The 25,290-nt window shown below is 38.4% G+C and overlaps 12 protein-coding genes across 12 annotated transcripts; 8 read left to right on the top strand and 4 right to left on the bottom strand.

The window, feature by feature from the left end:
- Nucleotides 1-35: 35 nt before the first annotated feature.
- Nucleotides 36-1,628, bottom strand: PRCAT00002070001 (uncharacterized protein; the record flags this gene model as incomplete). The annotated part of the gene is made up of 1 exon (XM_062951902.1): nucleotides 36-1,628. One exon carries the CDS (start codon nucleotides 1,626-1,628, stop codon nucleotides 36-38), a length of 1,593 nt encoding a protein of 530 aa, XP_062808857.1.
- A 616-nt stretch (nucleotides 1,629-2,244) lies between these two features.
- Nucleotides 2,245-4,122, top strand: PRCAT00002069001 (uncharacterized protein; the record flags this gene model as incomplete). Its single annotated transcript, XM_062951901.1, has 1 exon — nucleotides 2,245-4,122. One exon carries the CDS (start codon nucleotides 2,245-2,247, stop codon nucleotides 4,120-4,122), a length of 1,878 nt encoding a protein of 625 aa, XP_062808856.1.
- A 213-nt stretch (nucleotides 4,123-4,335) lies between these two features.
- On the top strand, nucleotides 4,336-5,559 carry PRCAT00002068001 (uncharacterized protein; the record flags this gene model as incomplete). Its single annotated transcript, XM_062951897.1, has 1 exon — nucleotides 4,336-5,559. The coding sequence occupies one exon, from the start codon at nucleotides 4,336-4,338 to the stop codon at nucleotides 5,557-5,559; it is 1,224 nt and encodes a 407-aa protein (XP_062808855.1).
- Nucleotides 5,560-5,680: 121 nt separating this feature from the next.
- PRCAT00002067001 (guanine nucleotide exchange factor) lies at nucleotides 5,681-6,115 on the top strand (the record flags this gene model as incomplete). The annotated part of the gene is made up of 1 exon (XM_062951896.1): nucleotides 5,681-6,115. The coding sequence occupies one exon, from the start codon at nucleotides 5,681-5,683 to the stop codon at nucleotides 6,113-6,115; it is 435 nt and encodes a 144-aa protein (XP_062808854.1).
- A 105-nt stretch (nucleotides 6,116-6,220) lies between these two features.
- PRCAT00002066001 (uncharacterized protein) lies at nucleotides 6,221-8,326 on the bottom strand (the record flags this gene model as incomplete). The annotated part of the gene is made up of 1 exon (XM_062951895.1): nucleotides 6,221-8,326. One exon carries the CDS (start codon nucleotides 8,324-8,326, stop codon nucleotides 6,221-6,223), a length of 2,106 nt encoding a protein of 701 aa, XP_062808853.1.
- Nucleotides 8,327-8,606: 280 nt separating this feature from the next.
- Nucleotides 8,607-9,119, bottom strand: PRCAT00002065001 (uncharacterized protein; the record flags this gene model as incomplete). The annotated part of the gene is made up of 1 exon (XM_062951894.1): nucleotides 8,607-9,119. The coding sequence occupies one exon, from the start codon at nucleotides 9,117-9,119 to the stop codon at nucleotides 8,607-8,609; it is 513 nt and encodes a 170-aa protein (XP_062808852.1).
- A 334-nt stretch (nucleotides 9,120-9,453) lies between these two features.
- Nucleotides 9,454-11,244, bottom strand: HGT16 (Hgt16p; the record flags this gene model as incomplete). The annotated part of the gene is made up of 1 exon (XM_062951893.1): nucleotides 9,454-11,244. The coding sequence occupies one exon, from the start codon at nucleotides 11,242-11,244 to the stop codon at nucleotides 9,454-9,456; it is 1,791 nt and encodes a 596-aa protein (XP_062808851.1).
- Nucleotides 11,245-11,647: 403 nt separating this feature from the next.
- Nucleotides 11,648-12,646, top strand: PRCAT00002063001 (uncharacterized protein; the record flags this gene model as incomplete). Its single annotated transcript, XM_062951892.1, has 1 exon — nucleotides 11,648-12,646. The coding sequence occupies one exon, from the start codon at nucleotides 11,648-11,650 to the stop codon at nucleotides 12,644-12,646; it is 999 nt and encodes a 332-aa protein (XP_062808850.1).
- A 249-nt stretch (nucleotides 12,647-12,895) lies between these two features.
- Nucleotides 12,896-14,194, top strand: PRCAT00002062001 (uncharacterized protein; the record flags this gene model as incomplete). Its single annotated transcript, XM_062951891.1, has 1 exon — nucleotides 12,896-14,194. One exon carries the CDS (start codon nucleotides 12,896-12,898, stop codon nucleotides 14,192-14,194), a length of 1,299 nt encoding a protein of 432 aa, XP_062808849.1.
- A 662-nt stretch (nucleotides 14,195-14,856) lies between these two features.
- Nucleotides 14,857-17,562, top strand: HSP104 (chaperone ATPase; the record flags this gene model as incomplete). Its single annotated transcript, XM_062951890.1, has 1 exon — nucleotides 14,857-17,562. The coding sequence occupies one exon, from the start codon at nucleotides 14,857-14,859 to the stop codon at nucleotides 17,560-17,562; it is 2,706 nt and encodes a 901-aa protein (XP_062808848.1).
- Nucleotides 17,563-17,889: 327 nt separating this feature from the next.
- Nucleotides 17,890-18,627, top strand: PRCAT00002060001 (translation initiation factor 6; the record flags this gene model as incomplete). Its single annotated transcript, XM_062951889.1, has 1 exon — nucleotides 17,890-18,627. The coding sequence occupies one exon, from the start codon at nucleotides 17,890-17,892 to the stop codon at nucleotides 18,625-18,627; it is 738 nt and encodes a 245-aa protein (XP_062808847.1).
- A 436-nt stretch (nucleotides 18,628-19,063) lies between these two features.
- Nucleotides 19,064-24,727, top strand: STT4 (1-phosphatidylinositol 4-kinase; the record flags this gene model as incomplete). Its single annotated transcript, XM_062951888.1, has 1 exon — nucleotides 19,064-24,727. The coding sequence occupies one exon, from the start codon at nucleotides 19,064-19,066 to the stop codon at nucleotides 24,725-24,727; it is 5,664 nt and encodes a 1,887-aa protein (XP_062808846.1).
- Nucleotides 24,728-25,290: the final 563 nt, after the last annotated feature.

Below are 25,290 nucleotides of genomic sequence, written 5' to 3'. Positions count from 1 at the left end.
TATACAGGCTCTATAGAAGAGTAATTTTAAACGGCTTATATATCGTATGGAAGACAGTTGAACCTTTTCAATATTCGCTCGATACCGTCCATCCCTTTGACAAGCTGTTGGATTTCGGGCCCATAGCTTATCCTTACGTAGTGATAGTTTATGACATCTTCCAATCTTGATAAATTCTGAGGATTGATCAAGAAGAAAAAGCCAGGAACTACGATCACCTTCTCATGCAAGCACTCATGAAAAAAACCTAAGCAGTTTGCAAGCTTTCCAGGTAAATGAGAAAGATTCAACCACAAATAAAAGGTCGAATTTGGAATATTGCTATCATCAAACTTGAACCCCATCTTCAGCAACCTCTTAATTATATAGTCTCTTTTCATCTTGAAATGAACTTGTAAGGCTCTCATTTCTTCTTTTACCTTTAATGGGCGCAAAAAATCCACTGCTGCATACTGGAAGGGTGCATTCGAGCCACCATCAATGTAAGACCCTGCACTGCTTAAGGCGTTCACATAATCCTCAGGACCCAAAATCCAACACACACGCCATCCTGGCAATCTGAATGCCTTTGTTAACCCGTTCAAGATCAAAACGGGATCTCGATTCACATCTTCGATAAACTCGGCCGAGGATATTGAACTTCCAGAACAATTATCATCATAATAATAGTGGGAATAAAATTCATCCATTATCAATAAACATTTATCACGGCAGAGTGTATGCAAGGTTTTCAATTGCTCTCTAGTCATACATTTCCCAGTCGGATTTCTTGGATTGGAGGTCAAAAGTGCACTTACACCTCTTTTCAACTCATTGGTAATCATTTCTAAATGAACAGAATAATTGTCAGCCTCATTCAACGGCACTGGAATAGGAGAAAAATTCTTAAAGAGCGACAACATTTCTGCATACGCAGTGTAATCAGGCAAGAAAAATGACAAGTAGCAGTCACTTATAATAGACGCAATTCTCGTTAAACCAGCCCTTCCCCCTGGGACTATACAAACATTCTTGTAAGTGTATTTGGATTCTTTATTTACTCTGTATGTTTCGTTATAGTAGTTTGCAACTGCTTCTCTTAATTCACGAATACCAGCCGTTGGGGCATATTCTTTAGAGTAATCTGGTACTGGAACCAGAGTTGGCCGTTTAAAAGAACCTGGAATGGTGTCGCCATGCTCTGGAGCACCCTGTCCCAAATTCGCCCAAGAATCCTGTCCGTTAAAACCATACTCACCAGCTCTCTCAGTTACCCAAAGGACACCAGTAGATGACTGTTTGGTATTCATTGCCGGCTTGTTGATGTCATCATCAAATCTGGGCTGCGGTACAGGAACTGGAGATGATTCTCTAGCATTCTCAAGCTTTGAGATCTTATTCACTGGGTGGTTTTTACCATTTCCATTATATGGGTTTGTCACAGATGGTGGTCTAGATGGCACTTTTCCGATATTCCAATTGGAACTGAATCTATTGTCCCTGGACAGTTGCAGACTCAAGCTTGTAGCCTGAAAAGTCTCCAATAAAGACGACGACGAGCGCTTTAAATGATCTGGTAATGTAGATTCCAACCTCTCGATCTCTATAGCCGATTCCTCATCAGAATCACGAATACTACTGGTCGACATCTTGCTTAAGGTCTATGAAGATAATTTTTCAAATTCTTCCGTACATCCATTTTATACGAATTGATATACTTGAACCCCAACTTGACATTATATGCACGACGTAACGAGAGCATCGCAAGTCCTATTAACAGGTGGGAATAGATAATCAAGGACGAACAGTAGCTAGCTTCACTGATCGAGGAAGTTGTGGGCTAAGTACATGTGATCTTAAACAAGCTCTCTGTAGATACCGGTTACGAATAGCGCTGTGGCACTTTCTCTCTTGTGGAAAGATTCTTCATTAGAGTAAGACTATCATTCTTCTTTTATGAGCCCCTCAATGAAGCCAAAGTAAGTTGTTCTAGGGCACCTACTTAGTTAGCTACCCAGTATAGATCCCTAGTGTAGTTAGATAACGAATGTGCACGCCTGGCACCGTTCTGCCGTTCTTCTCCGTAGTCGGAGTTTTAAGAACAATAACTATAAAAAAAAAAAATACTACATTGAAAGAGTGCTAATTCGCTATTTGAAGACTTAGTTTTAGGGCTTATATCCATGAATTGGTGTTAAATATCTTTTCGTCTTTCCCTCTTAATCTCTTATTTATTATTTTGCAACTTTCAGTCTTTAACTGTATATGATTAATTCTTTAGATGCAAACTTATTGTTCCCTCAGATTTCTCTTGAAGGGCTGCCGCTTGAGAATTCTTATGAGAACATAGAGTATGCTATGGGACAAATATATCTGAAGCAATCACAAACATGGGGACAGCACGGCACAAGGGAAAGGGAGAACACATCATCATCCTTCTTTTTATCGCCCATTACGTCGATAGATTCGACCTATCAGAACACCATTACTCCACTGATCGATGAGCAGTTAGAAATTAAAGAACATTTTTCACCACTTTTGTCATTACCAATTGAGATATTATACCAGATTATTGAGACTGTTTATTACGACGATAATACTAACTCCATCAACTCTAATTTGGACAGTTTCTCAAACACTTTGCCCTTGTTATCGAAAACTTTAAATCAGTTGTCATTACGTTTTTTATACAAGTATGCCATCTTCAATCGGCCACAGGCGTTTGACAAGTTCTTGAGAGTATTACTTGATTCGCATGGATTAGGAGATTATGTGGAGTTTATCGATTTCCAAACTTTTACGTCTATAGGTTTGGGGAGAACAGGGAGAATGAACCAGGAGATTCAAATGGTCACTTCAAAAACAATCAGGCAAACATTAGAACTCACCCCCAATTTAATCGAATTTTTAGCCAGTGAAAACATCCAGGATGATTTAGATTGCAGTGTTTTAGATGCTTTGTTTAACGGTCTACCCAAGATTCAAGCACTTGATTTCTGTGGAGCTAGCAGTGTTAGTTTCGCAGAAGCTTTCCAACAATTAGTCATATATGATCCACATGAAGAAATAGCTGAGGATGGGACCATAATTTACAAACACAGTTTAGACAACTTATTTAAAGTCTCGTTTCACGATTGTTCTAATTTAGCACCAGAAGTATTCATCAAGATGTTTCCTCATTTTGTTCGCTTGAGAAGGTTAGATTTGAATCATACTTCGGTGACCTCGTCTCTTTTGAACTCGTATATCCCGGTAACAGCAAGATTTACTCACTTGTCTCTTGCGAGATGCTCGAAGCTTACAACCAAAGATTTGATTCATTTTTTAGTCAACCACCCAGCCGTTTCGAATGATACGCTTGAATGGTTGAATCTCCAAATTGATCTAAATGTGGTAAGTCCTCTCAACGATGTATATTTGCTATATACCTTGAGACATATGAAGGCATCTAATCTAAAATACTTGAACATAGGTGGTATGCCTATTGACAACCGCATCCTTAAAGTCATAAAACAGAAATTCACTAAACTCGAAAGTCTTTCGATTGGGCATGCGTCAATAGATGTAAATGACATTAATGCGTTCTTGGAAAATAATTCAACTATCAAATTTATTGACATAAGCGGTATCAAAAGTTTTTCAAGATGGTCATTAAGTAACCTTCTCAAGGCAAATTTTGATTCATCTTTGGAAGCGGTCGAATTTGACTATAAAACTGTATGGGAGCTCACTGGTGGAGAATCCATTAAGGTTTTACCGCTTCAACAATCATTTACAGAACCGGTTGTTGAACCTCAAGTTTGGAAATTTTACGATAACGAAGGCAGGAGAGCGTGGCTTTATAAGTTGTCTCTGTTTGATCCAGAGTATAAGGCGATCGTTAATTCAGTTAGGGGTCTGAGGATAGTCAACACCAATTTGACTTACTATGATTTAGAAACTGGAAGGAAAATTCAAACTAAAGTTACTCAGCCCAAATTTCTCAAGTACGCTTCTAAAAAGATTAACTGCTCGATAGGTTACTTCAATTTAAACCAGTGCAAAAAGAAGCGATATTTAAAGAATGAACTCAAAGAGGATACCTGGCCGGTTGCATTTAGTCAGAGAGGAATCTACAATTACTATTCGTTGAATGTGAGATAGCTTACGATGTATATTTTTACAATGTATATAGGAAATTTTCATTATCTTTTGCATCTATACTAATACACAGGCTTTCTTCGGTTCTCAAATCTTAATACCGAGCTTATTCAAATTGCGGGGTGGTATATGGTTCCTTTTCAATATTCTTTGACAAACTACAATAGTTGGACTACAGCATAGAGTAATCAAAACCTATATCTATCCAGTAGAAAAATGCCATCGCCTGATGTGTCTGAAGTCAGAAATCCAATTGACTTGGAGAAGTTAGAGAAATTCTTCATGGATCCGAAGTCATATGAAAATGTCACCTTTGGTACTAGTTATAGAAAGTTCCAGGCACCATTTGCTATTAAGCAATTTACCTTTGGCCAGTCTAATCCAACTTACTACCTCACTGATGCAGCTGGGAAGTCTTTTGTGTTAAGAAGAAAGCCGCTGCCGAACAATAAGCTTGTATCAAGGTCTGCTCATGCCATCGAGAGGGAGTTTTTTGTTCTTAATTCTATTAGCATCTCAAACAAAGAGTCTGAAAGAACAGTACCTGTTCCGGATCTTTATCTTCTTTGTGAAAATGAGTCAGTTATCGGATATGTGTTTTATGTTATGGAGTTTATTGACGGAAGACAAATTAAGAACCCTAGTATGCCTGGATGCTCTGAAGCCGAGAAAAAAATGCTTTGGCAGTCTATCATAGAAACCATTGCGGCTATCCATGCAATAGATCCAAAAGTCTTATTAGATAATTTGCCACTTTTTCATTTTCCACAATTTGCACCAGAAAAAATTGAAAAATTGAGATCGTCTTCGTACTTTAAACGTCAAGTGAAGACGTTGAGCGGTGTAGAAACTCAACAATCCCGCGTTGTTCCAGCTATTCCTCATTTCAGTGACATATGTGAATGGCTTTTATCAACAGCTCCAAGAGATCCATCCAAATTAAGCTTGATTCATGGTGACTGTAAAATTGATAATTTCTTATTCCATCCTACAGAACCGAAAGTAATAGCAGTATTGGACTGGGAGTTGTGTACATTTGGGCACCCCTTGTTTGATTTGTCTAACTTTCTTCAGCCGTTCTGCTTGCCTAATAAGTTAAATCTTTTACTATTTAAACCGCAAAAGACTGACATGGGTAGAGAGAACAAAAATTCTAAAGAATTGGTGTATGATAAGTTACATCTCTACGAAGAAAAATTAGGATACCCATGGGATGCCGCTGATAAATTAAACAACCCCGTCGATTTGTGGTTGGTTGGGTGCGTTTTTGGTCTTTTGAGATTGTGTGTAATTAGTCAAGGTATTGCGATGAGAGTAAAGAAAGGTAATGCTAGTTCTGGGGAAGCTAGTGGATATGCTGCTTTATATCCTTATTTGTCTAGCATAGCTGTAGAATTTATTCAAGAGTTTAAGGATAATAAACCGTCCAGTAAATATTAAAACAGTCTTACTTAATCTCATGAAATTTATAAATTTCAATAAAATTTAACTATCAAAATCTTTGAAAAATTACTTGGAATAAATATTGCGCATGTAATCTACTTGAATTTATTATAGTATAATGACTTTGAAAGAGCTCTGGGCAGTGAGAGATGGCAACGAGTTTAAAGAAAATATAGGAGTAATAAGATGTCCTTTTCAGGGTTGTAATGCCAGAGTGATACTGCTTTCGAATACTTTAATTTCTCAACAGTTTACAGTTGATAACGGTCCAGAAATGGTTATATTGTCAAGGGATGACGATTCCAACTGCTTCTTTAAACTTGAAGATATGTGGGATTTCGATAACATTGGGGTTACACGATCATCCGAGGACTTGCCTGAACCTTTGATACAGAGAAACGATGAAATATTAGACTTCAAGGTTGACAGGTTGCTTGTTTGCAGTGAATGCGACAAGGGGCCGATAGGGTTCGCTGGATATCAGAATGGGGAGAGAGATGTCAAGAATTTAAAGGCATTCTTGTCTTGTAAAAGTGTTTTATATGACGTATGAGTGATAAATGTAAAAGACATGTACATCATTCTTTTAAAAATATTTAAGCTTATCATCCTATATAAGGTTTCATAAAGGAATATAGAGATAAAGAAAATAAAGCTTCTAAATTTTTGCCGATGGCTGCAAGTCTCTCACAATTCCCAATGCAATTAACCTTGCAAGCGCCATCGTTGTAATCATAGGATTCACCCCACTGGCCGTTGGCATCGCACTTGCATCTGCAACGTAAACATTTTTACAGTCATACAACCTGCCTCTGGTATCTATGGCACCGTGAGAAGGCCCCTTTCCTGACATACGACAGGAGCTCATTTGATGTGCCGATCCATAAGGACACGATTGTCCCCATGGATACACATTTTCGATGATTTTTCTCCACTGTTGATAGTCTTTATCATTGATAGAACGTTCATGCTTTGGCTTATTGGATTTGAATGAAGGTACGCCACTCTGAGGGTGAATAATTTCCTTAGCACCTTCGATATAAAGAATGTCGGACCCAATTACAATCGCTTTTAAAATAGCACGTCTGTCGAACTTGTTGACGTTGTAATCAATAATTAAACTATCCGGCCTTTTGGCATCGGCAGAAACTTTTCCACTAGAAGTATCCCTATCTATAATCAAAATGGCTGAAAGACTATTATATTTCAAAAGATCCCTCCTCAATTTATCACTTCCATTCCAGGGAAGAAACGCTGATTCAAGGAAAGGTGTATGCAAGATAGATTCAATCCTTGCACCATGTTCTTTTCCATCTAGATCTGCCACTTGACAAGAAACGGTTGTCAATATAGGACTATTAAACGGTTTTTGTCTTTGTTCTTTGCCAAAATCTCCAAATACGACACAAGCTGGGTGGAGCTTCAAGTTAGAACCAATATGCTTATTCTTGAATCCAGAATTTTGTAAAACAATTGGTGTGTTTAAAGAACCCCCACAAACAACAATCTTTTTGGGTCCAGTAATCGTAAATTTTACACCCGTAGTAATATCACGGCAAAGGACTCCAGTAGCTTTACCTTGCTTTTGAATTATCTTGACAACTTTGACTTGGTCCATAAATTCCGTACCCTTAGATGCAGCATCCCTGAACCAACAAGCAAGAGAGCCCTGCTTAATACCAAACTTGCATCCTAAATGACAAAGGCCACAGTCGTGATTGGGGTGGTTGCCAGTATTCTGTGCAACAGTCTTAACATGATAACCAAGCTTATGAGCACCATCTAAAATAACTTGGTTGGTGAAAGAGTGATTTATGTGCTCAGAAGAAGCACCCATTTGCTTCCACACATATTCCATACACTCCTCATATTGCTCACCAGCAGCCCACTCCACGCCAAACTCATCGTACCACTCCTTCCTTACTTTAAATGGAGTTTTCAAGCAGGCAGACCAATTAACTGTTGATCCTCCTCCCATAGTAGACCCTGCTAATACGAAAAGCTCTTGATCATCAGAGGGAAGAGTCCCGTTTTTCTCATAGAGAGCCTTGCTTCCCTCATTATCATCAAAAGCAAACTCTGAGTTAGCGAAATATTTACCTTTTTCTAACACCAAAGTGGTGTAACCAGACTCAGCCAATGTATGTGCGACTACCCCTGCCCCTGAGCCTGATCCCACAATTAAAACATCTATGTTTGGTAAATGTAGCGTGTGCCCCTCAGCCTTCGGTTTTTTCATGAACGTGTACCTGAAATCATCAATCTTTTGACCTTCATAAAGCTCCTGTCTCATTTCTCGAGCTGGAAAGCCGATAGCTTTATTATGCAAATCGCTAGCAGACCTGACAAAAATAGCCACAGTAAGAGAATATAGAGATTTGAATAGCCTTCTCTTTGCTAAAATTGGAGAATCTCTCCAAGACTTTAACAAAGCTTCTCTCCGTTCAATCGGCATATCTCGAATCAACGTCAAAGATCCTGTTAATGAGGGCGCTAAAATTCTTGAATCTAGTACTGACATCAATACCACAAATAGCTTACTGGCTTTAACTGGACCTCCATTCAAGCAATCTTTAATAGATTCTTTGAACCCAGGTATTTCTGAAGGCTTTGTGAAAGTTGAAACGTATTCTTCTAACTTATCTTTTGGAAAGTCGGGGTCCACAAGATCTTCGATGTTCCCTATGCTAGTATCGTGGACAATAGTATCAGCCAACAAGAGAAAAGTATCAACATGTTTATCATCAATTACCTCTGGAATCATTATGCGATATGGATCTCTACTCAATACAGAAGTTAAATCAGATATTTTGAAATCAATTCCATCGTTTGCAATCAATACATTTTATATATGGTTTTCCCCGCTTAACAGGATTTCCGAGAAATGGATTAATTCCTGTGATGAACATGTCACATGCATTGGGCTAAGTCTACAGCGGCACATCGGCAGATAAAGTTACCCATCTTCCGGAAGTGATATTATCAAGAAGCATCAGATATCCACCACTGAAGTCTTTAACGGAGTTCACAAATAAGCTTCTGTATTACAACATAACTTGAGAGGTATCTTCAAATTCTATTGGAATATCTAGTTCACCTCTAAGGCTCTTTTCATCAACTGGACATGCTGCTACTTTAGTAAAATAATAAATCATCTCTTCAATAGTCTCTGTAAAAAAGTCAATACCGTCCTTCAATTTCAAGTTATGTTTGTATATTTTTTCTAGCTTTTCAGGATCATTTTCATCAATTGCTTGCATCTGTGGTTCCAAGTCCTTTTTTCGTAACTGTAATCTTTTTAATTTACCTAGGAGCTTATCTCTATCTCCAAACTCGCTTTTCTTCTTTCTCAAAAGTTTGGCTGCCTGAATCTGTTCAATAAGTGATATTTTATCTTTTAGTCGAACCTCTATCTTCTTCTCTACGTTTTCTTGATCTTTGATTAGGTTTTTCACCCTATCGTACTTGAAACACCAATATAGATTAGTAGTACCACACTTCTCCATATTGACAAGCCCGTCGTCTATAAGCTCAGTTAATAAATCCTTAATGAGCATTGGTGATACTTTCGTATATTTTGCTGCGTCCTTCTCGAGCTCTTTCAAAGTATAAAAGTTATGGCTTGAGTTGAAAAAAGCTAACAATTTAGTTTTTTTTTCTTCCTGGGAAATTCCTCTCTTAGGTGGCTGTAATAATTAGTATATAGGTTTCAAGGGTACTCACTATTGATACTTACCATTGTTCTCTATATAGTTTTGCTGCAAAAAAAAACTATTTCGAGATCGCGAAAAACCATGTTTATATAGATATATTATGCTCAGGTATATATGTATGTATATGTTTTGTGAATGTATCTGAATGAATTCTAAGAATTTAAGTGTATTTACAGGATTATCTACTTGAAACTTCACCATTATCGGTATCCTTGACACCAGTGTCTAGAGCTAGCTTGGCCAGATCGTCTAATGCAGATGCATTGTTGTTGACTACCTCAACTGAGGGTGATCTTTCTATGGAATCATCGAAGTATCCAAGCTCATATTCTACCTCAAACTTCTCCATCGCGTGATCCCTAGCTCTCCAGGCAGGAACTTCAAAAAGATAATCAACAGCCTCTAATGGAACGCCTTTTGTCTCAGGATAAAGCAAAAAGACAACACCTGCAAATACAAGAATCACAGTTGCAAATATGAAATATAATTTGTAGCCAATCGCATCTAGAGCTTGTCCTGTCCATCTTCCCATAACAAAAGCCCAGAACCAGTTTGACGATGAGTTTATAGCCTGAGTTGCGGTTCTGATTTCCTGAGAAAAGATCTCTGAATTAATGACCCATGGGGTTCCATTCCACGAGCATCCGTAAGTAAATGACCATATGTACAACAAAGCTTGGGCAGCTTTCGCCCCTGCATCCTGCCTTGTATCGCCCTCAGCTAATCTTTTGCTAGGATTTGAAATCTTGATATATGCTCCAATATACCACATGCAAATTGAACAGGGGAATGCAAACCAAATCAATGCTTTGCGTCGACCCATATTTTCAACAATAAAAAACAACCAGAATAAAGAAGCTGCACCTTTTATGATACCGAAGATGCCAGTTGAGAGCAAACCCGCATTCGAACCACTAATTCCGAATGATTTAAATACAGTAGGTGAATAGTACGTTACAGCATTGATACCAAAACCGTTTTGCATTGGAAACAACGATGTCGATAAAAAAAGTCTGTAGACCAATTTCTTATTGCTGAATAATTTTCGTATAGGTGCCAAAAACCCTCTTCCTAACTTAGAAGTCTTGATTTCGTGATCCTTAAGTATATTATCAAGCTCATGTATCAAATAGGGATGGTTATCCGGTAAGTTCCTTAAATATGCTAAATTTTTCGAAGCTGCTTCAATTTTGCCTTTGTTTACGAAAAATCTGGGAGACTCAGGTATAAAAAAGGTACCAATAAAAAAAAGCCCTGACGGTATTAATTGAGTCGCGAAAGGTATTAACCATTGTTTCCGAGAGCTTGGGATGTTTTGCAACACTCCATAGTTTATCCAGTAGCCAATTATTCCTCCGACCTGCCAGCTTGCTTCAAATGTACCCGTCAACATTCCTCTCACAGCTGCTGGGCTTATCTCGGACACATAAATCGGAGAAATTCCAGAACATCCGCCTATACCAAGACCCGTGATAACCCTGCTTGCGTATATTGGTCCCAATCCAGTACTTTCTTTAGCAGCCAACGATATTCCTGCTCCAACTGTTAATAAAATTCCTGAAAGGATTAGGACAATTTTTCTTCCAAGAGTCTCTGCGACTGGATAAAATATAAGAGAACCAAAAAATGCACCTGCTTGGAATAGGGATACGACATTGGAGCTTACTTCTGCACTGGCAGCTTCAGTCATCTTGTCAAGCCCAAATTCGGATGAGAAAGATTCTAATGAAACTGTTCCACCTATAAATCCAGCATCGTACCCAATGATTACTGCTGCTGCTGATGCAGTTATTGCGATAACAGTGAGCTTTAAATTGTAAATCTCCTTTGGTGTAGGTATAGTCTCGTCATATTCGTCCTTTTCCGTTTCATGGTCAGACTTTTGATTACCAATCTGTTTTTCTTTCAATGACGATTTGGATGGCATGTCAATTTTCAACAGTCTCCGCAATCGATTCAACATTGACATAGCTTACTGGATCCAAAAGAGAAGAGTATAGCTTAACGTCTTAGTTAGTAAAAATTCAAGAAACAAGCTCAGCGCTTTGATTTTAGATTGTCGAACTGAAAAAATTTTCTACTTCTTTTTCTTTTTTATTCAAATCGCTAAATCCCTTGATTTCATATATTTGACTTGAGAATATATTCGACTCAATTTATAACTTTTTGTCAAGTGCTAGCTAGTAGATCACTGAAGTGACTTGCACAGTTGTATTCCCGTGAGTCATAGGGTACCAGCAACGAATAGTGGGGAAAATTTGTTCTCATCGAAGTTAAATTACATGCAGGATACATCTATTTTGACAGAGACTCAAGATCGCTTCATCTCAATAAAACTTGTTTTAGTTTCATTGGCCTTCCGTCTTACATAGATGGATTCTTTGTGTGGATATCTTTCAGACGAAGAATACGAAGAAGAAGAGTTAACCAAGGAAGCGAATCTTACTGAGAAACTGCAACCGAAAGATAGTGCGCAAAGTGAAGAACGTGAAATAACTGAAGTTCGAAGATCATCAGACATTCCTTACAAGAAACAACTAAGTGAAACTCGAGCAAATAGCTTTCTGGATCCTGATAGTTACACTTTAGAAAGGCTTAACATATATCTGCAGAACTATCTGAATCAAATGAGTATGTCTAGTTGTTTTTTGTATTTACCATGGTTTCCTTCCATGCAAACTTTAAAAAAGCTTGATTCAGCCGCTACGAAAGCGATTTCACAATTAAACAAAGCAAATATATCTAATCTTAAGCATTTCAATTGGGGAGGTATAAAAAATGGTGACATGAAACATCATATTAGCATATATCCAAATATTGTGGGTAAAAGTCATCAAATTGACCAGCTTACGGAGAACTTATCGCAAGGCATTTCGAATATGGCGATCAATAGTAGATTAACTAAGGTAACACAAGAAGAAGCTCGTAGAGTTCAAAGGCTTAATCAGTTGCTTCATAGAAATAACGCTGATGGAGTGCTAAAACCTAAAAAGTTCATTAATTTGGGTGTTACTTCGCACCTTCTGTTATTCAAGAGTAATACATCAAATAAGTTGTTTTTGGCTTTAACTTTGGACCAAAAGTCTACTTATTCCAAGAGATTTTTCTCTGACCTTACTTCTCTCGTGCAAGAGAATGTTGAACTACTTGACCTCACCCGATGCTCGTCGTTGGAGCCTAACTTCCACATTTCGATCAAAGTCGCAGAGTCCCCCTTCGTCAAATTGACTAATTCGGAGTTTCTGCAACTCGTGGATTCCCTCAAACACTTGACCTTGGACCTCAGAGATGTTAGAGTCACTGTCAATGAATTAATAGTATATCATTTGAACCATAAAAAGATGTTCACGTCAATTCCATTCAAGATATAGTATATATCAAACTATAGAGCACTACTAGACCAATATATCACCTAATTGCATACCATAAGTTATTTCTTACGTATAAGCTATTCTTTCTATTCTTGCTAGTGAAGTGCATAGAGAAGATTTTACATTTGTCAGGAACCCTTAGCACGAAGGTCGTACCCCAAGTGAAATCGCGCTAGTCCCACTTAAGCCGGTAATTTAGATACTCTTTCAAGTTATCTTTTTTTTCATTAAACACCTTGGCAACGCAATATGGCAATCAGAAAGCAACAAAAGGACTTTGAGAGGCAGCTCATTGACCTAGTTAATAGCAGAGTCAATGACAACAAGTGTGGCGAATGTGGATCGCCTTATCCGACATGGGCATCCTATAACCTTGGCATCTTTCTCTGTGGAAGATGTGCATCCATTCACAGAAGAATCTTGGGCCCTTCCAAGATTTCTAAAGTGAAGTCTTTAACGCTAGATCCCTGGAATGAGGAAGAGATAGAAAATTTGAGAAGGATCGGTAATAAGAGGGCTAGAAGAAAATGGAACGCTAAAAAGGTACCGTGCCCACAGGATGATGACGACGACGGACCTCTAGAGGATTATTTCAGAGAGAAATACATTTTAAGAAAATTCAGAAACGATGATGATCATGATGATAACTATAGCAGGTATTCTAATGACAGTGACGGACATGTTGCCTCTAGATCTAGATCTAACTCAAATAGAAGCGGGCCACGGCTGAGGCTGGCTTCAGTACTAAGCAAAACAGCTCCGAGACTATCCCACAGGAAGCTCACTACTTTTGAGAATACTCAGTACCAGCCTCAGTTAGCTAAAATTATGAATTTTGGATATTCAAATCGTGATGCAGTGTTGGAAAGCTTGCTTTTAAGTAATGGTAACATTGACTTTGCTCTTGATATCTTAGAACAAGACTCGAAGATAAATCCACAGGAGCAGGAAATTCCTCCTGATTTACCAAGACGTCCACCTCTCTCTCAAACGCAAAGCTCGAATTCTTCATTTCAACCCACTACTCAAGCTGATGATTGGTGGGCCAACGGAAGCGCTTCTACAAGCAGTCAACCTACTGGTCAAAGTGCGGCCCAACCACAAATTTACCAGTACACTGACCCGGTTACTGGTCAGATTTCCTACATTGATTCGAACGGTCAGCAGTATTTGGATCCAAATAACCCCCAACATCAACAACTTTTATATCAGCAAACGAACCCTCAATTGATAGCCCAACAGACAAACAAGCAAAATATACTATCATTATACAACCAACCCACTGGATTTAGCTCCCAACAGCCACAGCAGACCCCACAGCAGACGGGATTCCAGCAAATGGGATTTGCCCAGCAGCAGCAGCAGCAACAACAACAACAACAACAACAACAGCCAACAGCGTTCCAACCTCAGCAGACAGGAATTCTGACCCAGCAGACCGGTTTTCAACAACCATTTCAACAGAATCAATTTACGGGTTTTGGGCAGCCTCAATTCTCTCAGCCACTGTATCAACCGCAACAGAATTATCAACAGCGCTACGGTTAACCAATCATATAATTAACTCTATGTATAAGGTAGAATTATAAAAGTCACTCTCCCCTGCTATCGGATCTTGTAGTTCCCCAGTCTAAATCACTCGGACGGTTATGTGCAGGCGTCTTCCGTAGTCGCCGTGATGGAAGCTTACACGTCCGAAAACATCACCCTGTTCCCTCCAGGGCCACTTATTGGTCAGGATATCTGAATCCCCTAGTTCCGTCTTTCTCACTTGCTTATCCTTTACTTCCTCATTTAATCTTTTGTAATTAAATGACTTTCCGGACTTGGATCTGATGATATGACTACCATAAATCTTTCTTATTACAGCTATCTTTCTCTTTTCATCATGGTTGCCAGCCAGTCAAATTAAATCTATGCCTCAAGTGCTCATCACATTCCTAAGTCTGCTCTTAGCCAAGCTTACTTTCGCCTCGTTTCCTCTGCATTGATCCTTTCCTTAGTGGCCGGAAATTTCGCAGCAAAATTATCCTTAATGCGGGAAGGGTCTCGGTCATTCTAGATTATTCGAGATATTCAAAGAAGCCAAAATGGTATAAAATAGGAAATTGCATGGCCTTTGGGAGCACATATATTAACGCAGTAAACGGCTAGTTAGATTTTCATTCAAAGCAACATTTAATAATCCTAATTAAAAGATAATAGTCAAGATGGATGAAACACAATTCACGGACAATGCATTGAAGATTATATCCAATGCTACACAATTAGCAAAGGACAATGCACACTCTCAAATCTTACCATTGCACTTTTTGGCAGCGATGGTACCTACGGATGATGAGGAAAGTTCAATACCTTACTTGAAGACATTGATCGAGAAAGGAAGATTTGAATGGCCCGCTTTTGAAAGGATAGTGAATAAGCATTTGGTCAGGTTACCATCACAAACACCTGCCCCTGACGAGATCAGACCTAGTTATGCAGCCGGTCAAGTTTTGACAAGAGCAAACAAGATCAAGGCCCAGCAAAAGGATAATTATGTGGCACAAGATCATATCTTGTTGGCTTTGCTTGAAGATTCATCTATAAAGGATATCTTCAAGGAGGCTGGTATCAATGTTGATGCCATAAAGACTCAAGCCATTGAACTAAGAGGAAGCCAAAGAATTGACTCAAGGCAAGCGGACTCGTCATCTTCGTATGAATTCTTGAACAAGTATTGCGAGGATTTGACTGAGAAGGCGAGAGAGGGTAGAATTGATCCTGTTATCGGTAGGGAGGAAGAAATCAGAAGAGTCATTAGAGTCTTGGCCAGAAGAACAAAATCAAATTCGGTTTTAATTGGTGAAGCTGGTGTCGGTAAAACATCTATTGTTGAAGGAGTTGCCCAAAGAATTATCGATGGAGATGTTCCTAATGTTTTAGCTAACTCTAGATTATTTGCTTTGGATTTGGGTGCTTTAACAGCAGGTGCAAAATACAAGGGTGAATTTGAAGAAAGAATAAAAGGCGTCTTGAATGAAATTGAGAAATCACACGAGATGATAATTTTGTTTATCGATGAAATTCACATGTTAATGGGTGACGGTAAAAGTGATGCTGCCAATTTGTTGAAACCAATGCTTGCAAGAGGAACTTTGCATTGTATAGGGGCTACCACCTTTTCTGAATACCGTAAATTTATTGCAAAAGATGGTGCCTTTGAAAGGAGATTCCAGAAGATTGATGTTCCCGCAGCTACAGAGTCAGAAACTGTTGCAATCTTGAGAGGTTTGCAGCCGAGGTATGAGATTCATCATGGAGTCCGTATTTTAGACAGTGCCTTGGTTACGGCAGCTCATTTAGCCTCAAGATACCTTACCTATAGAAGCTTACCTGATTCGGCTGTTGATTTGATTGATGAGACCGCTGCCACTGTTGCTGTTGCAAGAGACTCTAAACCAGAAGAATTGGATAATTTAGAAAGGCTGTTGCATTTGGTTGAAGTTGAGATAAATGCATTGGAGAGAGATGTGGAGGCCGATGCTGATTCTAAAGGGCGTTTGGAGTTAGCAAAGAAAAAGCAGGCTGAATTAGAAGAACTGCTTGGTCCTTTGAGAGAAAGATTCAACCAAGAGAGGGCAGGCCATGACGAGTTAATTGCCGCAAAGCGTAAATTAGATGAATTAGAAATAAAGGCGCAGGATGCTGAGAGAAGACATGACACTGCTACAGCAGCAGATTTGAGATATTTTGCAATTCCAAATGTTGCTAAGCAGATTGAAGAATTGGAAGTAAAGGTCGCTGAAGAAGAAAGGCAAGCAGGACCAACGGCTATGCTTAGAAATGTTGTTAGCTCCGAACAAGTTGCCGAAACGGCTGCAAGGTTGACTGGTATTCCAGTGAATAAATTAACCCAAGCCGAAAATGCTAAATTGATCACTATGGAGAAGGAATTGTCTTCAGCAGTCGTTGGACAAAGTGAAGCTGTTAAAGCTGTTGCTAATGCCGTCAGATTGAATAGATCAGGTTTAGCCAATCCAAACCAACCAGCTTCATTCTTATTCTTAGGTTTGTCTGGTTCAGGAAAAACTGAATTGGCCAAAAAAGTTGCTGGATTCCTTTTCGCTGATGAAAGGGCTATGATCAGAATTGATTGTTCAGAACTTACCGATAAATGGTCTGCTTCAAAGTTGTTAGGTGCTGCTCCAGGTTATGTTGGTTACGAAGAGGGTGGTATATTGACTGAAGCTTTATTAAGACGTCCATATTCCGTCATTTTGTTCGACGAAGTCGAGAAAGCAGCACCAGAAGTGTTAACAATTTTATTGCAGATTTTGGACGATGGTAGAGTCACCTCTTCGCAAGGTAAGTTAGTCAATTGTTCCAACTGTATCATCATCATGACTTCAAACTTGGGTGCCGAGTATATCAATGCGTCAAAGAATAACAAGATTGACAATGAAGTCAAAGATCTTGTCATGACTTCAGTCAAGGCTCATTTTAGACCGGAATTCTTGAACAGAATATCAAGTATTGTTGTTTTCAACAGGTTGTCAAAGAAGGCAATTGCTAAGATTGTTAAAATCAGGTTACAAGAAATACAAAAGCGGTTTGCAGCTAATGGTAAGAGTCTCAAATTGGATGTCGATGACGCTGCTCTTGACTACTTGTGTAAAAACGGTTACTCCAGCGATTTGGGTGCAAGGCCTTTGAACCGTCTTATTCAAAATGAATTGTTGAACCGTTTGGCAGTGCTTTTGTTGAAAGGAAAAGTAAGAGATAAAGAGACGGCAAGAGTAACGATTGGACCTAAGGGATTAGAAGTAATTCCAAACCACGAATCAGATGATGTTGATATGGCAGATGTGGACGTTGAAGATTGGAAGGATAGTGAAGAGGATGATGATAGTCTTGACGCTGATCCAGTGGATTGAGCAGATCCCATCTATCACTTCTCTGTATATAGTTCTTCATGTATCACTTTAAATAATCAATTTCGAATATGTTTAATGGATTTATCTTTCCCAATATAACATGAACAGAATACTGTAGAGCTTCTTTTAATCACGAATCGAAAGGAGTGTTATGGTTCTCAGCACTTCCTATAAATTGATTCACGAACTTAGGGTGAGAGTTTGCAACTAATATCATCTATCACGTGATGCGCTCATCACTGAAAACTTTTTGACTCATCTCAGGTTTTGCCCTCTCATTAAACATATACACAATTGATTTTGAGAACCTAAAAGGAAAAATCAGAAATGGCTAGTAGAACTCAGTTTGAAAACTCTAATGAAGTTGGAGTCTTCTCCAAACTAACAAACTCATATTGTTTAGTTGCGGTTGGTGGCTCGGAGAATTTTTACTCAGCATTTGAAGCAGAACTCGGTGATGTTATACCTATTGTTCATACGACTATTGCTGGTACTCGTATTGTTGGACGGATGTGTGCTGGTAATAGACGAGGCTTGTTGGTTCCAACACAGACAACGGACCAAGAGTTGATGCATTTGAGAAACTCCTTACCAGATACTGTCAAAATCCAAAGAGTTGAGGAGAGATTATCTGCTCTTGGAAATGTGATTTGTTGTAATGACTACGTTGCTTTGGTTCATCCAGATATTGAGAGAGAAACAGAGGAATTAATCGCGGACGTATTGGGCGTTGAAGTTTTTCGTCAAACCATTGCTAGCAACGTCTTAGTTGGTTCCTACTGCTCCTTATCAAATCAGGGTGGATTGGTCCATCCTCAAACATCAATCCAGGACCAAGAAGAATTATCCTCATTGCTTCAGGTCCCGTTAGTTGCGGGAACTGTTAATAGAGGTTCTTCGGTAGTAGGTGCTGGCATGGTGGTAAATGATTGGGTGGCCGTCACAGGATTAGACACAACTGCACCTGAATTATCTGTTGTTGAATCGATATTCAGATTACAAGATGCTCAACCAGATTCAATTTCTGGAAATTTGAGAGATACCTTAATTGAGACCTATACTTAAACTTTTACTGAGGGTTTATTTGCATATACTAGAGCATCTCTTAATTTTTCAAAGCACTTAGAGGTACCTTTCCTAATGGTGAAAGTATAAGTGTAGCTGGCTTTCGATTAGCCAATCCTTGAAGACTTTTTAACTATCAGGTCTGGATCTTTTTACTTGTTTTCAACTGAAGCGAAGAAATATTCGAAATACCGAAATCTTCATTGAAGTTGATTTTTATCTGTATATTAGCTTTAATATTAATAATTTAGGCATCTTTTTGTAGCTCGGTAGAAGTTTCTCTCTTGGTGGAGAATATTCGTTTAATGCATGTGCAGGTTATGTTTTCTCGAAATCACAATTTAGCCGTGTTTCTTGACGGAAACCAGCAATAAATTCAATTAGAAACAAGTTACTACTATTAAGGTAATTGTAAGATAAATTAACAGAAGTAGTCATGGACTTCTTTGGTATTAGTCGAGGTACCATTAGAGCAGAAGCTCTAAGTAGGTTAGCTGGATTGTCTGTACAGAACACCCCCACAAAACTACTGGAGGAAGATGGGCATGAACTTATATCCTCTTTCTCTTCTTTAATGTCCATCGCGTCGAAATCAGGTACAAGTGGTGGAAAGACTTCATCGGTTATGGAATCTAAAGAATTTGAAACAGTAATAGCGTTATGTGAATCTACTAATAACGAATTGAAGTTTGCAAGCCAAAGCAAAGATATTCTTGAAAAATTAAAATTCTACTTCTTGGACCTACCAAATCAAAAAATATCTGAAGGTATTACAAAAAGGCTCATTAATTCTTCCCCATGGTTTGTCTTAGCCGAGAAAATATCGACTGCTATTATTAAAATAGGGATGAGCTTTGATAGTTTGTTCCTCAATGATACGCTAGAAATTTTTCGTTGCTTTAATAGAAACTTTTTTCAAGGTAAGACGAGTTATTCTCATTCACATTACTTAACGCTCTTGGGCTTTTTAGAAGGCTTGAACAAGGTACCAAACTTTTTGACTGTTTCATTTGAGACTTTCAAAGTATTCACAGGCTTGGACTCTTGCATCGATAATTTTGAATTTTATAATGATCTTGAAGATTATTCAAACACTTTTTTCAAGCATAACGAGTATCATCACTTCATTGAGTCGGGACTGGAAGTTGAGCTTTCTCCAATACTCTTTATTGAAACGTTAAGCAAACTAATATGCTCAATTATGAATTCAATTCTTGATAATTATGATGAGCCTTTATTAGAATTTCTTTTGAAGACAGTTTCTAAAAGATATGACGATGAGTCCTCTAAGGGCTTAGACATCTCTCTTAATAACATGGAATTGATAAAACAGTTATCAAGCTTGGCAATACAGAAGATGTTGTTTTTGGATAGAGGTGAATCTTACATAATTTATTCCAATTTGCATAGACTTAAACTTGGGTACTTGGCAAAACATTACAACTTACAAGCAATAACTTGTGGGACATTCACTGACAATATTGATATCAAAACGTCACAGAGGATATTCAAGAACTGCCTCGAAATCAGGGAGGTGATGCTTGATCCCGATTTAGGCTTAAGCGCACTTCAAATGGGTTGCCTTCTTGTTTACAAAGATGAGCTGCTTGGCGCCCCATTAACGAGAGCATATACTTCATTGACGGCCAATCCAAAGTTCAGTTATGCTTTAGAAGCTTCAAAAAGTGTGGGCTTAGCGAGTAAAGTGCTATCCCAGGACGCTGTGATTACGACAATCTACTCACTTACAAATTTATTATTTGTTAGTAATGATGGGATTGAGCTACACTCTAGAAACACGCATAAGAGAAACAATTGCGTCAAAAGACTTGATTCATTATCCTGGAAGCAGCACGTTAACGGCTCTAGAAACGTTTCTTCTCAATCAGCTAGGTCCGGAGCTCCTAGTGCGCAGAAACTGATCGATTATGACGATCTTGACTATAAGTCTGTTTGTGAGAATGCTATCACAGGTATAATCGAAATATCGCAGGCATGTTCTGATGAAACAGTAACTACATTGTCAGTAACTATCTTATCTCAGAAAGCTGTTAGATTGGATACGGCAATTGGTAAGCTTCTTTTAAGAGGTTTAACTTCGTGCGCACCATTCCTTCCGGAAAGGGAATTCATTATTCTTCTGAAGTTGTTGAATAGGTTATCACTCGATGCTCTAGCAGCAAAAAAGAAATCACTTGTAGAGAGTCTTATAAATGCAAGAGCGGATCTTTCAAAAAAATTGACGAAAGATAACCCATTATATTTTGCCTACCTTCGTGAAATTTTGCAATCAATTATAAGCAAGGGAGATGTTGAAGAACTTGAACATCATAGGTCCCATGATGAGATCAGCGAGGTTGCCACAAAAATTGCAATATATATTAAACCATTAGCAGAGTTACTTCCTGACGTTCAAAAAGGAGATGAGCCATTAGAAATTAAAGACACTACGACCATCAATTTGTTTAGAAATATTTGGTTTAATATGGTTGTTCATGGATACTCTAATGATTCTAAAATTGCTCAACCATATATTAAAGAGCTTGAAAGAATTGCGTATAATAGTCCTCCTTTGGCGAGCGAATTGTCATGGGATCGAACAGAAACCTCCTTAGAATTGAATACTGTTTTGAGAAGAGGTTCGTCTAATCATAATGTAAAGCATCATAGAAACATAATCGGTAGTATCTTTGAAATTCACAGAACGATGTCTTATCCAAAATTAATGTTCTTGTCGGCAACTGTTTTTGTTGAGTCGTTAAGAGTAAAGTCCGGAGACTGTTCTAAGATACTTTATTATTATTCAGATCCTTCTGTTAAGACAACGGGAGTGGAAAAGTACATTGCTTATATCGCATTCAAGATTGTCAAGGACTACATTTATTTAATTAGTTGCGGTGCTAATAAACAATTCAGTGCCGACAGAATTGCTGAACAGCTTACAAACATGTTGGCGCTTTGTTGTCATAGGTTAGAAGACCTTCAAGATACTGCATTACAATGTTGCGATCTTTTGATCAACAAGATTCCCTCTTCCCTTTGTCACCATAAAAGTTTATTTGCCCTTTTTGATTTATTGACTTTATTGTTTGATAGTATCATTGACGCCGATGAAAATCAATATGAGCCGACGACTTCTTACCGTGCTAACAAAACAGGCATTCATCTTCTTTTATCTGATTCTTATACATGGAGGACGGAAACTTTCAATAGATTTTATGAGAAGTGTAAGAATTGGGTTACGCTAGTGTTGTTAAAGTGTAATGTTGATATCAAAAGTTTGATCCTGTCGTATGTGTCTGATATGGATCGCTTTCAGAGCAATAATAAAATTCAGTTCGGTGTTTCTTTTGCAATTGAAATGTCAGGAAGCGTTTTGGCTAATGATAGAGAGTTGTCATCCATTCCCAAGATGCCGAACAAAGAAGTCAACACATTGCCTGTTTTTGTTTCTCAATTAAGCTGGAGGACAAATTTTGTTAACGACTTGATGGATCGGATTCCATTGCGTTCTATTGACGATGTTGATAAAGCTTTCAGTGAAATAAAGAAAAAGATACTTCGATTGAAGAAGGATAACAAAGAAAATAAGTCAGCTGATACTGAACGAATCACTGATCTTTTGACTGAAATTGCCAGCTTAACATTATTATCTGATGACAACACGGCCTCATTAATAAGATATCTTGTTGACATACCTTTTGTGATTTTTGAATCTCCAATTATGAATGCGGCAGTCGATATTTGGTTTGCGGTAATGAAAGATAGGCCCGACCTTTCGGTACTTTTACTTTCGGAAATTGCTAAAAAATGGGAATCCTCAATAGAAACAAGGGTGGGTTTGTTTTCTGACGAGTATGATAATGAATATCCAGAATTTTCTAAAATGGAATATGCTCCAAGTGATCACAAGAGAATTATAATGCTTTCACATGTGGCAAGTTCGGCATTCGATCCACATTTGCAAATCATTAAGTTATTTGCATCCAATTTTGAGGCTTCGTTAAATCAATCTGATCACCTTTTGAAACTTTTTACACGGTTTGTCGAAATTGGGTTGGCGAATTTACCTAATGCCAGCTTACACCCTTTTTCGAGGTCAGGGAGGTTTGAATTAATTAGATTTGCATTCGATGTTTTGAATTATCATACAAAGCTCGGGTCAAGAAGTGTAACTAGCCTCACCTCCCTAATTCTTGATGGAACTTTAAGTTGGTTTAGGCTCAGAGCAAGTTACCCTTATGGTTCAAATGTTCTTAAAATGAGAGCTGACTTAGGTTTATTAAAGGAGGTTGCGAGATTAATGACTCATATTTCTAGTGGTAAGTCAACCGAACTCGAAGGGAAGAAGAGCATTATATTACTTTTCCTTGACGACGAAATTTCAAAGATTTCAGTTTGGCTAGATTCATTGAATCCACAAGATACCAGAGGAACTTTTGCGAAAGGTGGTGTCAGTGGCAGTCACATAAAAAATGCATATTCCTATGACCCTATATTAGCTATCAACTTAGCTTCAAGATATAAAATCAAGAATTTAGATGAGTTATTACAATCTCTCATAGCTGCAAATCCACTTCCAGCAATTTTTTACCCTGATGCTGTCCAATATTTCATAGGTATCAATGCTGGCACACGCATGCCTTCTTATCATTTACTATTCTGGGCACTGTTGTCTCCAATCGATTGCATCACATTATTTTTACCTCCATTTGAAAGTAACCCATACGTTTTGCAGTATACGATGAGATCATTGGAGAGCCACGATGTGAACTTGGTGTTTTTTTACGTTCCCCAAATCGTTCAAAGCTTGAGATTTGACGTCAAAGGTAATGTGGAAAGGTTTATTATCGAAACTGCTAAAGTTTCACAATTATTTGCACACCAGATTATATGGAATATGATGGCAAATAGCTATAAAGATGAAGACTCAACCGAACCTGATTCTTTGAAGCCAACCTTAGACAGAATACAAGCCAAGATGATAAAATCATTCAGTCGAGAGGATTATGACTTTTATGAAAAGGAGTTTGGTTTTTTCAACGAAGTCACTAGTATTTCAGGAAAGTTGAAACCTTATATCAAGAAAACGAAAGCTGAAAAGAAAATAAAAATTGATCAAGAAATGGCAGACATTCAAGTTCTTCCGGATGTCTACTTGCCAAGTAATCCAGACGGGGTCGTCATAGATATAAACAGAAAGTCAGGAAAGCCATTGCAGTCCCATGCAAAGGCCCCCTTTATGGCTACGTTTAAGATAAAGAAAGAAGTACAGGAAATAGATGATCACGGGAAAACTAGCACTACTTCGATTGAGAAGTGGCAAAGTGCGATATTTAAAGTTGGCGATGATTGTCGTCAAGACGTGTTGGCGTTGCAATTAATATCCGTATTCAGAACTATTTGGACATCTGCTGGTCTCGACTTGTATGTGTTCCCTTATCGGGTCACTGCAACTGCCCCTGGTTGTGGTGTTATAGACGTTTTGCCTAATTCCATTAGTCGTGATATGCTAGGTAGGGAAGCAGTCAATGGTTTATATGAATATTTTACAACGAAATTTGGTCCCGAGAACTCTATAGAGTTTCAAAGAGCAAGAAATAACTTGATCAAATCTTTAGCTGCATACTCAATTATTTCATATCTTTTACAGTTCAAGGACCGTCATAATGGTAACATAATGTACGATGACCAGGGTCACATTTTACATATCGATTTTGGATTTTGTTTTGATATCGTTCCTGGTGGTGTGAAGTTTGAGGTTGCGCCGTTTAAGCTAACTCATGAAATGATCATGGTGTTAGGAGGTTCAAACAACACCCAAGCTTTCAGGTGGTTCGAGGAGCTTTGCGTCAAGGGTTATTTGGCATGTAGACCCTACATGGAAACTATTGTCAGATGCGTGACTCCAATGTTGGAAAGTGGGTTGCCGTGCTTCAAAGAGTCCACAATCAAGAAATTAAGGTCCAGATTTGTCCCATCAAAGTCAGACAAAGAGGCCTCTCATTTCATGAGGGGCCTAATTAGGAAGTCCATGGAAAGTGTCTATACAAAGGGGTACGATGAATTCCAAAAATTGACAAATGGTATTCCCTGTTGAAAACGTCTTAATCTTTTGCAATATGCAGATAGTGTATATGTAAGTCTGTCTATACTGTATATAATGACAATTAACCAAATTTTATTAATAGATCACTCGGAGAGGCGCAAGATTAATCGTACAGCCCAGCTGATGCCAATACGCGAATATTCGTTACCTTTAGGGCTGATGAGTCGTCGATTTAAGAGAGAACGTATTTCACTCACATGAGATGCCCAATTCAGTTTGTAAGTTCTAGTATGCCAAGGACCACTCTCTTGGCCGCGAAAAGCTAACTAACTAAACCTGATTAAACTCCTCTAATCACTTGATACCAGATATACAGCCCTAAGTTAACTCTGCGGCATTACGAAGTTACAAGGTACAAGGTAAAGACTTCTCATTTTTGATTTTGAAAGCATCTTACCGAGCTTGCCCCTGCTTTAGTTTGTATTGTGCCTCTGCTTGGAACCCGGATTCAGTAGAATAATTCTGGAGTGTATATAAAATGTGACACAAAAGTTTGTTGGTCGTCACGTTTGAAGTAAGTGCTGTAAAAAGGCTTGGTTTTATTTAGAAAAACT

The sequence above is a fragment of the Priceomyces carsonii genome (genome assembly GCF_900007245.1).
Source record: "Priceomyces carsonii strain CBS4050 genome assembly, scaffold: Debaryomyces_carsonii_scaffold_2, whole genome shotgun sequence".
Classification (NCBI taxonomy): Eukaryota; Fungi; Ascomycota; class Pichiomycetes; order Serinales; family Debaryomycetaceae; genus Priceomyces; species Priceomyces carsonii.
The sequence above is the reverse complement of the archived record's forward strand: the minus strand, read 5'-3'. Positions and strand labels throughout refer to the sequence as shown.